This window comes from Hylobates moloch, unplaced genomic scaffold, assembly GCF_009828535.3.
Source record: "Hylobates moloch isolate HMO894 unplaced genomic scaffold, HMol_V3 SCAFFOLD_5, whole genome shotgun sequence".
NCBI lineage: Eukaryota > Metazoa > Chordata > Mammalia > Primates > Hylobatidae > Hylobates > Hylobates moloch.
In genome coordinates, this window is record NW_026652280.1 from 91,018,659 (window position 1) to 91,031,388 (window position 12,730).

Consider the following 12,730-nt stretch of genomic DNA (forward strand, 5'->3'; position numbering starts at 1 on the left):
AAGGCATGTTTCGCTGTGACTGTTTTAAGCCAGAGCCTATTTAAAAGGCAACGCAACTAGCACGCTTCAGATTCACTCACTCGAGGTATTTGTCTAAATCCTCCGAATGGGCTTTGCAAGTGCCATCTAGTGCCTAGTAACACTGGGGCCATCTTACACATCTCGACAGGCAGCCCTCCTCCCCACGTGCCTGCCCCCAGCCTCCGTGGTCGTGCGCGCACGTGCACACACACAAACGCGCGCGCACGCATGCACCTTCCCTAAGCAGGAAGCTGCTCTTTGCCAAGAGCGAATGGAATTCAGATTTCCAGAGGGTGTCCTTGGCCTCCAGCTCCACGGCTGCATGATGAAGAAAGGTCCTAGTGTGTGTGCTGGGGGCTGGGAGAGAGGGGCCTCCAGCTCTGCTCACATTTATCTGGGCCCCAAGAAAAACCCACAACTGGCTGTGCTCTCCCCAGCCACACCCAGCCTTGGTCACATTCCTTCCCTTCCTGAGCCCACACTGGGTGGCCCCGGCAAACCAGCTTCCACACCTCCCTCCCCACCGGCAGGGAGATCTAGCCCAAGCCCCCATGGGGCAGCCAGCAAGTACAAATGAGGGGCTGCACCCCAAGCCCAAAGAGCCAGAAAGCACGGAGGACCCTCCCTCCACCCCACCCCCAATGCTGAGCATCCCCTTGTGGCTGCTGTCACTCATGGGGAAAGAGACACACTCCCTTGTCTAGCACCCAGTGGGCTGAGCTCCCATCCCTTCCTGTGCCTGCTTTCAGGAAGTCCCTCTTCATATCCAACCTTGACTCTCCTGGCTATGGTGTTTGTGGGCCTGGGATTGAAGGGCCATCACTGCCCTTTGCACCAGAGCTTCCCAACATACCAGCAAGAAGGGACTGTACCCCTTCCCCTGTCCAGTCTGGGCCTTCCAAGCACGGAGATTCAGCAGCCTCAGGAATTAAACATTTATAGGAAAACATCTATGCAGACCAGGGACATGAGTCAGGGTGGTCATCAGCAGTAGCAAAGTGGGTAGGCTGGTCACGTTTAGCTTCTCTTTAGCCCAAGTAATAGGGTCTTCCACCTGTGTGGCCAGGGAGGGGATAGGCTGAGAGCGATCTTTCTACAGGCTGTCAGCATCAACAAGTGGTTGTGATGAGCAGGAGTCTGTATGGCTTTTCAGGTGTTCCGGCTCAAGGAGACCCAACACCAAGTTGGAACTTCCAGGCCTGGTGCCTAGGCAGAAGGTGGGCTAAACAAAGGCCAAGGGGAGCTCTGCTCTGTCACTTCCCTTTGTTTGCTAATGAGACTGTTTCCAAAAGCTGGCCTGGTAGCCTGTGGGATTGTTTCTCTCAAGATTTCTTCTAGGGGAGAAGGTGGCCGAGGTTTTGCAGTCTGCATCACCCAGTCCCCAGAATCTACAGGGGACTCAGCTTGCCTAGTCACAGTTCAGCTTTTGGCCTTGGCTCCAGGGCCCATTCTTATCCTCGTGCTTGGGTCAGGGATGGTCAGCAGCCCTGCCCTGATGCTGCCTGCTGGGGTCTCCTGCTGAGTACCATGAAGGCCTACTGTGGCCTGAGAAGCTAACTTCACTGTCCCTTTTGGCCTGCCCTAGACCCTATATTTGTTCAAGTAATACACTGATTCACTGGCTTCTCCTTTAGGCAAGGCCTGCAGGGGACTCAGCTGGGGTTCATGATTCCTTGCCACCGGTGGTGGGCCTGCATGGCCAGGCCCAAGGCCTCAAGTGCCACATACTGCTCCCCTGACAGTCAGGTGGCTAGGGTATGACACTCAAGAAAATGCCCAGGCAGAACCCAGAGTTGGGGTCACTTGATCTAGCCCTTCTGAAGGGGACTGGTTGGATTTGGTGCAGGGAGGAGACAGGCCATGCTGGACCAGCAAAAAAGCATAGAACTCGGAGTCTGGAACCTGACATCTGGCCTTGGCTCTGCCATCAGCTGGTTGTGTCCACTGGGCAAGGTCCTATCATATCTGGTCTTAGGGCTTCCATTTACCCAGAGTCCTTCCATCACCTGACACCTACAGGGATGCTTTCCGAATCAAAATTCAGGCCATGTGGTTTGATAAGGCCACCTTCCAATGTGGAAGACAGGCTGGTAATGGAGAGGCCTGGGAGCACAGAGCTCCTAGGCACTGCCATGGAATGTGGGGACCTTAGGGGAAGGATATCTCAATTGAAGCTCTTCAGAGCCCCTGGGGTGGACAGTTCTGTACTCTCATCCGCTAACCCATACCAGCCTGAGCTCAATCATACCAGCCTGTGAAGGCTGCCCCACCACACTGCTTCTGCACCCACCACACCAGGCCCCCTTGAGCTCCCACCTGGAGCCCACACACCCAGCTGGTGGGGTTCATGGGGCAGTTCAAAAAGAAAAGCAGAAAAAAGCATTTGAGTATTTCGGACTGGAAGGAATTCAATTTAACTTAACAAATCAGGACATGAACCTAAAGAAAACACTGAAAAACAAGCCCACCTTTGAAAGGCCCAAAGAGGGAGGATTAGGTGGGAGAAGAAAAGTCCCCTTGGGGCAGAAGACAGCTGCTCAGTCCAGACCAGGGACCAGGGGAGGATACTGGGCTTGAGTGCAGACCGGGCCAGGGTGGGGAGACAAGCTCAACACATGCTCGAGGACTTGAAGTCAGGGGTGCTATCTGACTTTTTAGCCCACTCTTTCTACCCCAGATACAGAGACTAGCTGCCTGAGGAAGCATAGCGGGGCCCACAGGCTGGCTGCCTGGTGCTGCCCACCTCCTCTCCAGGGCTTGGCTCCCTGGGGGCAAAAGGCTCAGACCTATAACCACAGTGGGGTTGCAGGGATTTATTTGGGGGAAGAACCCTGACTGGGTCAGAATGATTATGTGCATGCATGTATGTGTGTGTAGCTCCTTGTTCTCTGAAAAGCCTTGCCTACCACCCTACTTCCCAAGTAGCCTCTATTGCCTTGCAAAGTCACCCCCTGCTGTCTGCCTCAGTTTCCCCAGCAGGGCACCACAGGACACTGCTGTGGTGAGGTTTATACTTAAGGTGCAGTGCAGTCTGATCTTGTATGAATGCTCAGTGCCAAAGACTTAAGAGATAAGTCAGGCAGAGTCAAAATTAACCTTTGAAAAATCCCTTGAATTGGCCCTAAAAATAATCCCTTTCCCAGATCTTTGTGTATATCCCCTGCTGGGTTGCTCTTCTGCCTGCTGAAGTGGGAGAATCTCTGGGTAGACATCCAGAGTACCCTGGGAGAGGCATGCCAGGTATTCCTGTACCTTTTTCAGGATATTCCCAGTGTCATCTTCAGAGGGAGCCTCTGAGGCTGCAGCCACACATGAGAAAAGATTACTTATGGAGAAGATCAGAGGCTAAGGGGCTGGGGATGGTGGGGACATCTGATTTTGAGGTCAGACCTGGACTCCTGTCTACCTCTGTCTCTCTACCTTTTATTTTTCTTCCCTTCTCTCCCAACAAGGCCCTCTTTCTAAGATGGCACCTCAGGCCTCCCATGGGACCAACCAGGCCTGACAGACTAACTGCCAGACTTCCTCCTGCTAGCCAATCACTACCAAGGACATGTGCCTCAGATGCAGCCCCTGCCCAGGACACCTACATTGTCCCTACAGGGCCCATATATCTAAAGCATGAATGCCTAGCCGGGGGCTCTGGGGCACCATGAGAAGGCATGAAGCTGGGCCTGCCAATTTGCGTCCTGGGAGGGCAGGTCAGCCTTGTCCAGGCAATCCAGGAGGCTTCCCAGTGGCCCACTGGCCAGTGAGGACCTTTGACCTCCTTGCCTGGTGGCACCAGGTTTATGATGCACATAGAGGCTGAACTTGAAGAATTCTTATTGCAGAGGGCAGCCACAAGAGCCACTGGCCGGTGCCCAGATAATCTCTGCAGACTGTTGCCTCCTGCTCCATGGGCCACAGAATCCCTTTGTCTTGTTACTGCTACACTGCCTTCCTACCAATCTTCAGGGTTCATCCCGGCCTCTGCCCTGCATATCCAGGCTCCCCCAGAGATTGTGTGTCTGGGAATGAGCCCTGGCTTCTGCTACTATCTCCCAGTGATACTGGCAAGTCCCTATCCTTCTTGAGGCTTCAATTTCCCCGTCTGTGAGCCGGGAGGACAGGCCCACTAGATGCTCTCTGAGGGACCTACCACACAGGATGTGGGCTGTGTGTCTCAGCCAACAGCAGCATCTCCTTCTAACCCCAACACAAGAAATACACATAGTAGGTGTCTGGTTAATGCTCTTGGAATTTCAGCCTATACTAAGCATCTGAAAGCCACTGAGTCTGAACTCTGCTACCATATTTGAGATTATCTCTCCATTGGGCACCTACGGGTTGCCTAGAGACAAGCTACCATGGTCCTCTTTCCTTGCCCGTCATGTGCAGGGTCAAAGGCAGGTGAGCTGCACAGCTCACCCTGCACTTCACTCTGCTTGAATGTGGGTGCTGGCCTTGGCAGATGGGCCCGTGAGTGATGAGAACAAATGACAGATGCATACTGGGGCACCTGTGACTGCCATGAGGCATAGTCCACTGATTCTGCCTCCAACCCCCTCCCCAGAGCAGAATAGTGAGTGCTAGGTTTCTGCCTGTACCTCCATGGGAGCCCCAATAGCTCCTGAACCCCATTCTGAGACTTCAGGTTGTGACTTGGGGACCTCTAGACTTCCCTTCCCTCCACCTGACTCCAGACTGTCCTGGAGCTTGGGACTCTCAGGCCTCTAGGCACATCTTATTAAGGACAGCAGCTGACAGCCATATGTTGTGATCCCATTTGTATCCCATGGTAACTCATGACCTGGCAGTTTCAAAAGCTCTCAGGCCAAATAAGGAATGTCCCGACGAGATCTCCCATCATAAAGAGACATTCTATGCTGGCTAATATTTTCAGGCATTTCCCCGAGTCAGGTATGTGGCTAGATGCCTAACACCATCTCTTCAAGGCCTTACACTAATACTGTGAGATATACTCCCAATGTATACAAGAGGAAACCGAGGCTCATAGAGATTAGGTGACTGCCCCAGTGTCCTGTGGGCAGGATGAAATGACCCAAGCTGGCCAGGGCTCCCTGACAGACCTTGTCCCTGGATTCAGTGAACATACACCAGACCATTAGCTGACAAGGAATGAATTTGACAAGCTGTTGTACCACTACACTGAAAACTACAGGGCAGGGTAAAAGATATGAAAGTCAACCTAAATAAACAAGGGACACATGATGCCATGTGTCAGGAGCCCCAATACTATAAGGATACCCATTCTCCCATGCCCATCTAGAGTCTGCTGCACCTAGAAGAGGCTCTCCATGGCAATTGGCATATGTATGGTGAGGCAGAAACCCTACAAAGACAGCAAAGCCAGTGATGGGGAAGGAGAAGCAGCCAGAGCCAGCAGGACCAGCTGTCGAAACCTGTTAGCAGACTACAGTGAGAATGAAGCAAGGTCCTGGCCACAAAGAACAACTTGAATCTGACCAGTGGCACCAAATAGGGTCCAGAAACAGAGCCACATGTAGCCAGTGAGCTGATTGTAAAGACACTGATACGGCAGGGTAGTGGGGAGAGGACGGGCTTTCCCATGCCAGGTGCTGAGCCAGACTAGATATCCAAGTAGGGGAAGAGTGGACCTTGCCTCGGCCTCACATTGGACACAAAAATCAATCCCAGACGGAGTGCAGATCTACATGGGAAAGGTGAGCTAATAAAGCTTTAGAATAAACCAGAATATCTTTATGACCTTGGAGTAGTCAAAGTTTCTTAAATAGGACACAAACAGCCCTATCCAGAGAGGAAATGTTTGATTAACTGGACCACATGAAAATTAAGACCTTCTGTTCATCAAAAGACACCATCAAGAGAGGAAGAAGGCAGCCTGCAGAGGGGGAGGCGATATTTGCAATGTGTGTGTGTGAGAGAGAGAGAGTGTGTGTATCTCTCTCTCTGACAAATGACTCCAGGATATCCATATAGGACCATAAATCAACATAAAACAGGCAGAAGACATAGGCAATTTATACAGAATGATGCATCTGACTAAATGATAACATAGAAAGGGACTCAACTTCATTAGTCAACAGGTTACTGCAAATTAAAATCACCATTTGATGTTGCTAGACATTCACCATCATGGCTGAAAAGGAAACAACGGAAAATGCCAAGTGTTAGGATGTGGAGCAGCCAGAATGCTGCCTGTGGGAATGAAAATTAGAATGACTCCTTTGGTAGACTGTTGGGTAGTATTCACTAAGAGTAAACATATGCCCACCCAGGACCCTGCAGCTCCACACATAGGCATATATTCCCCAGAAATGCAACCTGATGCTCACCAAAAGCATGTACAGAATATTCTTAAACAGCAACCTACACCAGAAACTGCCTGCTGGCCACAGGTGGTAGAATGGATGAATGATGTAGGCCATGCACACAATGGAGCACCAGACAGCAAGGAGCATGAGGGAGCACTGCTCCCTTCAGCCCCATAGAGAGGCTGCCAGACATCAAATTGAGTGAGGGACACTGGACACAAAGGTGTATGAGTTGCATCATTCCCACCGCATAAAGTTCAAATGTGGGCAAAGCTGGTCCTTGCTACTAGAAGTTAGGCTTGTGGTTAATCTCAAGGTCAGTGACAGGAAATGGGAGCCTGAGAGGCTTTCTGGGGGTTCTGTTGCTTCCTCTGGGTGCTCCACACATGGGTCCCAGGGACTGAAGATGCCTCAAGCTGCACACTTGAGACCTGTGTACTAATCTGTGTGCATGCACGTCACCCTTTAACTAAAAGTTTAACACCACCACCCTATACCAGGGTAGCCCAGGTGAGCCTACTAATTAGGTGGATAGCCGTAGCCTTCAGGGCCACTAGGCCCAGCCCCATCCCACTCCCTCACTTAAGGGGACACGGCTTCCAGACTTCCTGACTAGGTCACCTCCGTGCTTCAGCCTCCAGATGCTCTGCAGTTCAATCTCCCCTTTCAGGTATAGGCAGAGCACACAAGAGATCTATATGGGATGTGCCTCCCGCCCAAACCCGCCCCGACCCCCTGTCCCAACTGCCAGAAGTGTCTCCATGACAATATCAGTGCAGTTGTGAAGTCCTTTGCCCTCCAGCCACCTCTGTGGTGTGAATGTTCTCTCTGTCACATCCTCCAACACCACCTGCTTGGCTGAGGACCTGAGCAGCATCATGGCTGGGAGTTCACAAGTGGAGAGGGCTGAGCCTTGCCAGAGTGCACTGGGGCAGGGTGATTTGGATGGCCCTTCCCTTGCAGAGGAAATGAGAAGCCTCACTGCTTTCCTCTGGGCCATCCACCTAGACAGTGTGGCCCTCTCCCCATAACAGCAGCCCTAGAAGGCCAGCCTCTTCTTCCTCACATGCTCAGATGGGGGAAGTGAAGTTTGGAAAGGTTAGGGGGCCACGGGGGGCTGCCACAGCTGGGCTGATGCAGGCTGGGAGCCAGATGGAGGGCATCTGATTCCCAATCCCATCTCTTTCCCACTGAGCCATTACGCCTCAGTTTTAATTTAATTAGAAGAACATTTAATCCCCCCCGTGCATTTCAGAGACGGGTTTGAGCCTGGCTGGGGCTATGTGGGGCTCTGACAGGGATCCTATGACTCATGCAGCCCTGCACAGCCCTCCCGGGCGGGCCCCCAGAGGGCTTCCTTGGCACCTCATGCAGACAGAGGTGGTCTGGAGCTTTGCAGAAGACAGGACACTGGTCTAGAAAGATAAAATTGTCTCATCTGTTCTTGACAAGCCCCTCACTCATCCTTCTGGACACTGGTTCCCAGAACGGCCTTTCTGTCCTTTCCCACCAAAGTTTACAGGGAGAGAAATATGGTGAGGAGCTTAGACACTCACAGAGCTGCAGTGCCTGGTACCCTGGGGTCTGTGGGAGTGGGCCACAGTGGGCCTGGATGTCTCCAAAATGTCCCAGGCCAAGCTGGTCCCATCAAAAGAGCTAGCCCCTTGTTCCATGGAGCCAAATTTGGGGCCACCCTTGTGACGTTTGCCCTTATTTCCAGACGGCACAGACTGGCCCTGTCCTTGCTGACAAATGCAGAATTCAGGAGACATTAGTAGTGATGTGGATGAAAGCCAGGCCACAGCGGCCTTGCTGGAAAAGAGCAACTTGAACATCTTGGCGTGAGATTCTGCAGGGTCCAGGAGAAAGTTGAAGACATGGAAATTCTAATTAACGCACACGGGGCTGTTTTTGCTCAAGGATTTGCAAAGCTGTCATGTCGCAAGAGGCCAGGCAAGCACATGCTTGCCAGGGAGGTGCTCACAGTCACCTGGTGGGGGTCTCTGCAGCTTTCCCTCTGCCTTCTTTCGACCCCCTCTGCCCAGCCTCAGGGTTCCTGGTCCTCCCCCATGCCCATCTCAATGGGCCGGGTGCTCCCTGAGTGTCTCCCTGGAGAGTGGGACTGAGGGTGGTATCTGTTAACCTCGAGCTGGGGCTTGCCCGTCTAAGATGCCAAAACAGAAGAGATGGGGGCCCTTCAGAGAAAACACACGACTGGGCTGGGCAGAGCCATAGGCTACAGGGCTTATGGGCCTGTCCTCTTGGGCTGTCTGTCTCAGGTATCCATGTGCAACCAATGGGGCAGACGTGTGAATTCCAGGCCAGTCCTGGCTGGCTTGGCAGTTGGGGATGCAGTGTGAGGGAAGATTTCACAAAAATGGTTTCAGCCTCCCAGGGTTGCTGGAAGAAGCTCACCCAGGCCACACCTGCACACAGCTCCCAAGTTCACAGCCGCAGATCCTCAGGCCCCTAGCCCTGTGCCTCAGCACTGGCACAATGTGTCTGCAGTCCTTGCTTCATCTTAGGCAGGGCTGAGTGAGCAGCAATCCTAGGGCTTCTCCATGCCTGGGGCTTTGGGGGTTCTGGGGAGGAAGAGACCAAGAGGGCTATACATGCGCTGCTCCCTCCTGGCACCATTCGAAAGGCTTGGGGAACTGGTACTGAGGGCTTTGAGAGCCAAAGGAGGACATAGCCGTGCAGCCTGAGTGTGTCCTGGGGGGTTTGCTGAGCAGACATTGGAAAGATGAATGGAAATCTGGTGGCTGCAGATGGGTGACAAGGGCATTCTAGATGGCAGGTCACCACATGCAAGGCACAGGGATGCACACAGGCATGGCACCATCCCCGCCCACTGTCGTGCCAGTGACCCTTGGTGAGCAGAGGATAGTGAGTGGGTCAGAATCCCAGGAACTCATCCTGGCTCTTGGGGTACAGGGCTCCTCTTGTCATGGGGGTTCTCCCCAACTGCCCGTGCAGGCCTACAGTCTCTACTTCACACCTTTCCCTCAGAAGCCCTGTCATATGGTTCTGGGTGGGAGACACAGGCTCAGGGAGTTTGAGGCTGGCAGGGACTCTCTTGTGCCCCATTGAACCTAGGAAGACAGCTTCTGCCTGAAAGGTGTGTTTGAGGCTGAGTCCTGGCTGCCCAGAGCTGGTTAAGGGTCCTGAGGCTGAGCAGTAGGGCCCACCTATAGGCTGGGGTGCAGCGACGCCACCCTGTCTCCTGGGTACCCCGCGCCTCAGCTTATCATGACTCCCTAGCTTGCATCAGGCCTGCTCACCCCCCACCCCACCTCTGGCTAACAGGCCCCGGAAAGAGGAGCTTCGCCCAGCCCCAGGGACCTTCCTGTAATCAAGGCTATAGTGACCTCACCTCTCTGGGGCCCCGCGGGCGGGGAAAGCTCGAGATGGAAACAAAATGTGTCTTTATTTATGTTTTTAATTTGAATTCTGGAACTGGCCCAGCATGGTAATACATTTAACATCAGTAGAATGCTGAAGAAAAATGGAAATGTTTTTTGGTAACTGCCTCCCACCCACTCTGCCCCCTGTGAGACCCCAGCACACATCCCTGTCCCTCACACACACCAGGGCGTGTGCCTCTCTTCCTAGTTCAGGGTCCATGGGGCCAGGCTGCCCACAGGAGCTTCGCTGCATCCCTGAGCAGCTGGAACCGAGTTTAATTATGGGCATCACTGGGTGGGCTGTGCGGCGGGAGGTGAAGGAATGCAGCCCCAATGCGGGCAGAAGACCTGCCCGGCCCCCACACCCCTGCCACCAGGCAGTTTGGGCCCTGAGGAAACAGGGTGCCCACTGCTGCCAGCCTTCTCCCCCAGGTGGAGTGGGGCCTCTACCCAGCCTGTATCCCTGGAGGAGCCTGGGTTCCTAGGCCCTGACACTGTACATGCCAACTCTCCCCTTCAGGCTTCTCTGGAGGGACCGTACCCTGACTCCTGAGGATGCAGGAACCCAGCTCCCCTGAAGCCTCAGCCCTGAGTCTTCCCTGACCAGAACACAATGCCTCAAGGTGGCCCCTTTGCAGCAACCTCCTTGTTCTTCCCTCTCCCAGTCCCCTCTTCAGATCCCTCACCCAAAGCCCCATGCCTGGGCTCCTTCCTGCCTTCCTAGGCTGGCTCATATCCAGCAGCCACTTTTGGAACAGCCTGCTCTGAGAGAGGCCTTGGTAAGTTCCAGGACAGGGACCTGGTTGGGTGATGACTGGAGTCTCTGACCTGCCTGGGCCCACTTATCACTGGAGGCCATGGGAGTGCCAACCTGAAAAGGCTGCAGGATCTTGCAGAATGGTAATGTGCCAGACCCAAAGTGGGCGGAGAGCTTGGGGATGGATGTTCAGGTCTCTCAGGCCCTGTCATCCTGGAGTGGAACAAGAAACAGCCCAGTGTCCTAGATGACACAGCCACACTGGCTTGGGGTCACCCCTGGCCAGGTGGGTAACCTCTGGCTCCAGGGAGCTTGGCATGTGCTGATACCAGCACTGGCAGCCCTCACCCCCATAGTGGTGATTTACTGGGCAGCTGCAAGTTTGGCTGTGATCCACATAAGTGCCTGGTCTCTCACCACCTTCACCTGCAGGGGCCTTGCAAGACCCAAGAGTTGGTAAGGCCTGGCTGCCCAGCTAGATGGACTGTGGGTGATGGCCCTCTCCTCCCAGTAGGACTTTCTGCATGTCTGGATGCCAGTCTGTGACCAAGAGAACCAAGGTGAGCGAGAGCTCCAACAGGAGAAACAAGCAGCCAGAAGGATGAGAAGGGACAGTCCCCTCTCTGAGGGGACAGCCAAGAGGCAATACAGGCACTGACACCTGTATTGCACACAACATGAGCCACTAAACTCTAACACTGATCACTTTGGAGGTCCGTCATATCCAGGACTTGGTATAAGCCTTGGCCACAGTGTAAGCCATCATTCTGCCTTCTGGTGCTGACCCGTACCTGGGCAGCCCATCTGGCTACCAGCCTGCTCACACCTCTGCTCCTGCCTTTTTACCCAGCCAGGAGGGGCCCAGAAGCTCAGAGCCCTATTCTCAGGGTGTCCATGACTAGTCACCCCTGCTTTCCAGTGACCTGCTGGCTCCCTTGGAGCCTCTTCACACCCTACCAACCATGAGGTACTGCCAACCTCTGTGTGAATTGGGGGGGCCTGGAAAGACAGTGAGCAGGTCCTGTCTGATAATAATTACCCCTTAAGACAGCCACTCCTTCCCTGGAGGTGGCCTCATTCTGGCTACCCAACCCTGCCAGTTCTCTGGTTACACCTGCAGCCTCCAGCACCATGGGTCCCGATTTCCTCAGTGATTTGCAAGGCCAGGCCTGCACCTGGCTGGCTGCAAAGGCAGGAGGCCTAGGGCCTCACTACGACAAAGACACACATGGCTCAGGACAACCTCCTGACCCCCAGAGAGTCCAAAGAACAAAACACCCTTTAGAAAAACGTCGGCAGAGAGAAGGAGAGTTCCCACAAGTGACCCTCAGAAGGGCCGCGAGTATCACTCACAGATCTTGACACAAAGACATTTATCAAGGGGAATCCCCAGTGGGTTAGCAGCCAGAATGGGACTGTGGCCAGAATGGACCTGGGTGCCCCAATGACCCCACTGCACGGCTGTCACTGCTGGGCACCCCAGCAGGGAGTCACATGTCACAGGGGAATCACACCATGGCCGGGCACCGGGGATTGGCCTGGCCATGCCGTGACGGTGGGGGAGGACGGGCATGCATCCCAGGCCAGCTGTGCCTCAGGGGAAGGCCAACTGGAAGGCGTGGAAAATCAGCCATTTCCTCCACCTGAAGGAGCCCCTGAGGACAGCAGCAGCAACTGGCAGACTGCACTCGGCATCTGCCCCATGGCTTTGGCCAGGGTTCCATGGGGAAATGCTAAAAAACAAAGTCGTCTCTTTTTTGGGGGGCGGGGAGGGGGCTGGGGGAGAGAAAAACAATCTCAGACTCTCAAAGCATGAAAACAAGTGGAAAATGATCAGTCTGGTTTTCCATAAGTCCAAACAAGAGGATCATGTTCCCAGGCTCAGTGGGAAGTGTCCTTGCTCTCCTCTCTTGCCTGGTGCTTCGGTGCTGGGGCCAGGCAGATGGCAAGTGGTGGGCACTAGGCGAGTAGATAGCGCTCTGGCCAGAGAGCAAGCCTTCCCCAGCACCTTGAGCCCCAGTCCCTTCCAGCCCAGCCCTTCACCCACATGTAGGCACTCACTGTGAGATGTGGGTGATGGGTGTCAGCAGAGTCTCCCCTTCCAGGTCCAGGTCCTCGGCGAAGCTGTTGGTTCTCATGAAGTGGGGCATGCTCACTTCCAGCAGTGTTGGGCTCTTCCTCACTGAGGAGAAAGTGTGGGGACAGCATGTTAGGCCTCCCACCCAACCTGCCAGTGCTGTGGAGCCAGG

The 12,730-nt window shown here is 54.1% G+C and overlaps 1 protein-coding gene across 5 annotated transcripts in view; it reads right to left on the reverse strand.

The window, feature by feature from the left end:
• Positions 1–12,730, reverse strand: part of KCNQ1 (potassium voltage-gated channel subfamily Q member 1) — a 396,978-nt gene that overhangs the window by 176,249 nt on the left and 207,999 nt on the right. For all 5 annotated transcript variants that reach the window (XM_058439073.1, XM_058439070.1, XM_032153801.2 and 2 more), the window contains one exon: positions 12,543–12,663. In XM_058439073.1, the coding sequence (XP_058295056.1) occupies positions 12,543–12,663 (121 nt within the window). The remainder of the gene's footprint in view (positions 1–12,542; positions 12,664–12,730) is intronic.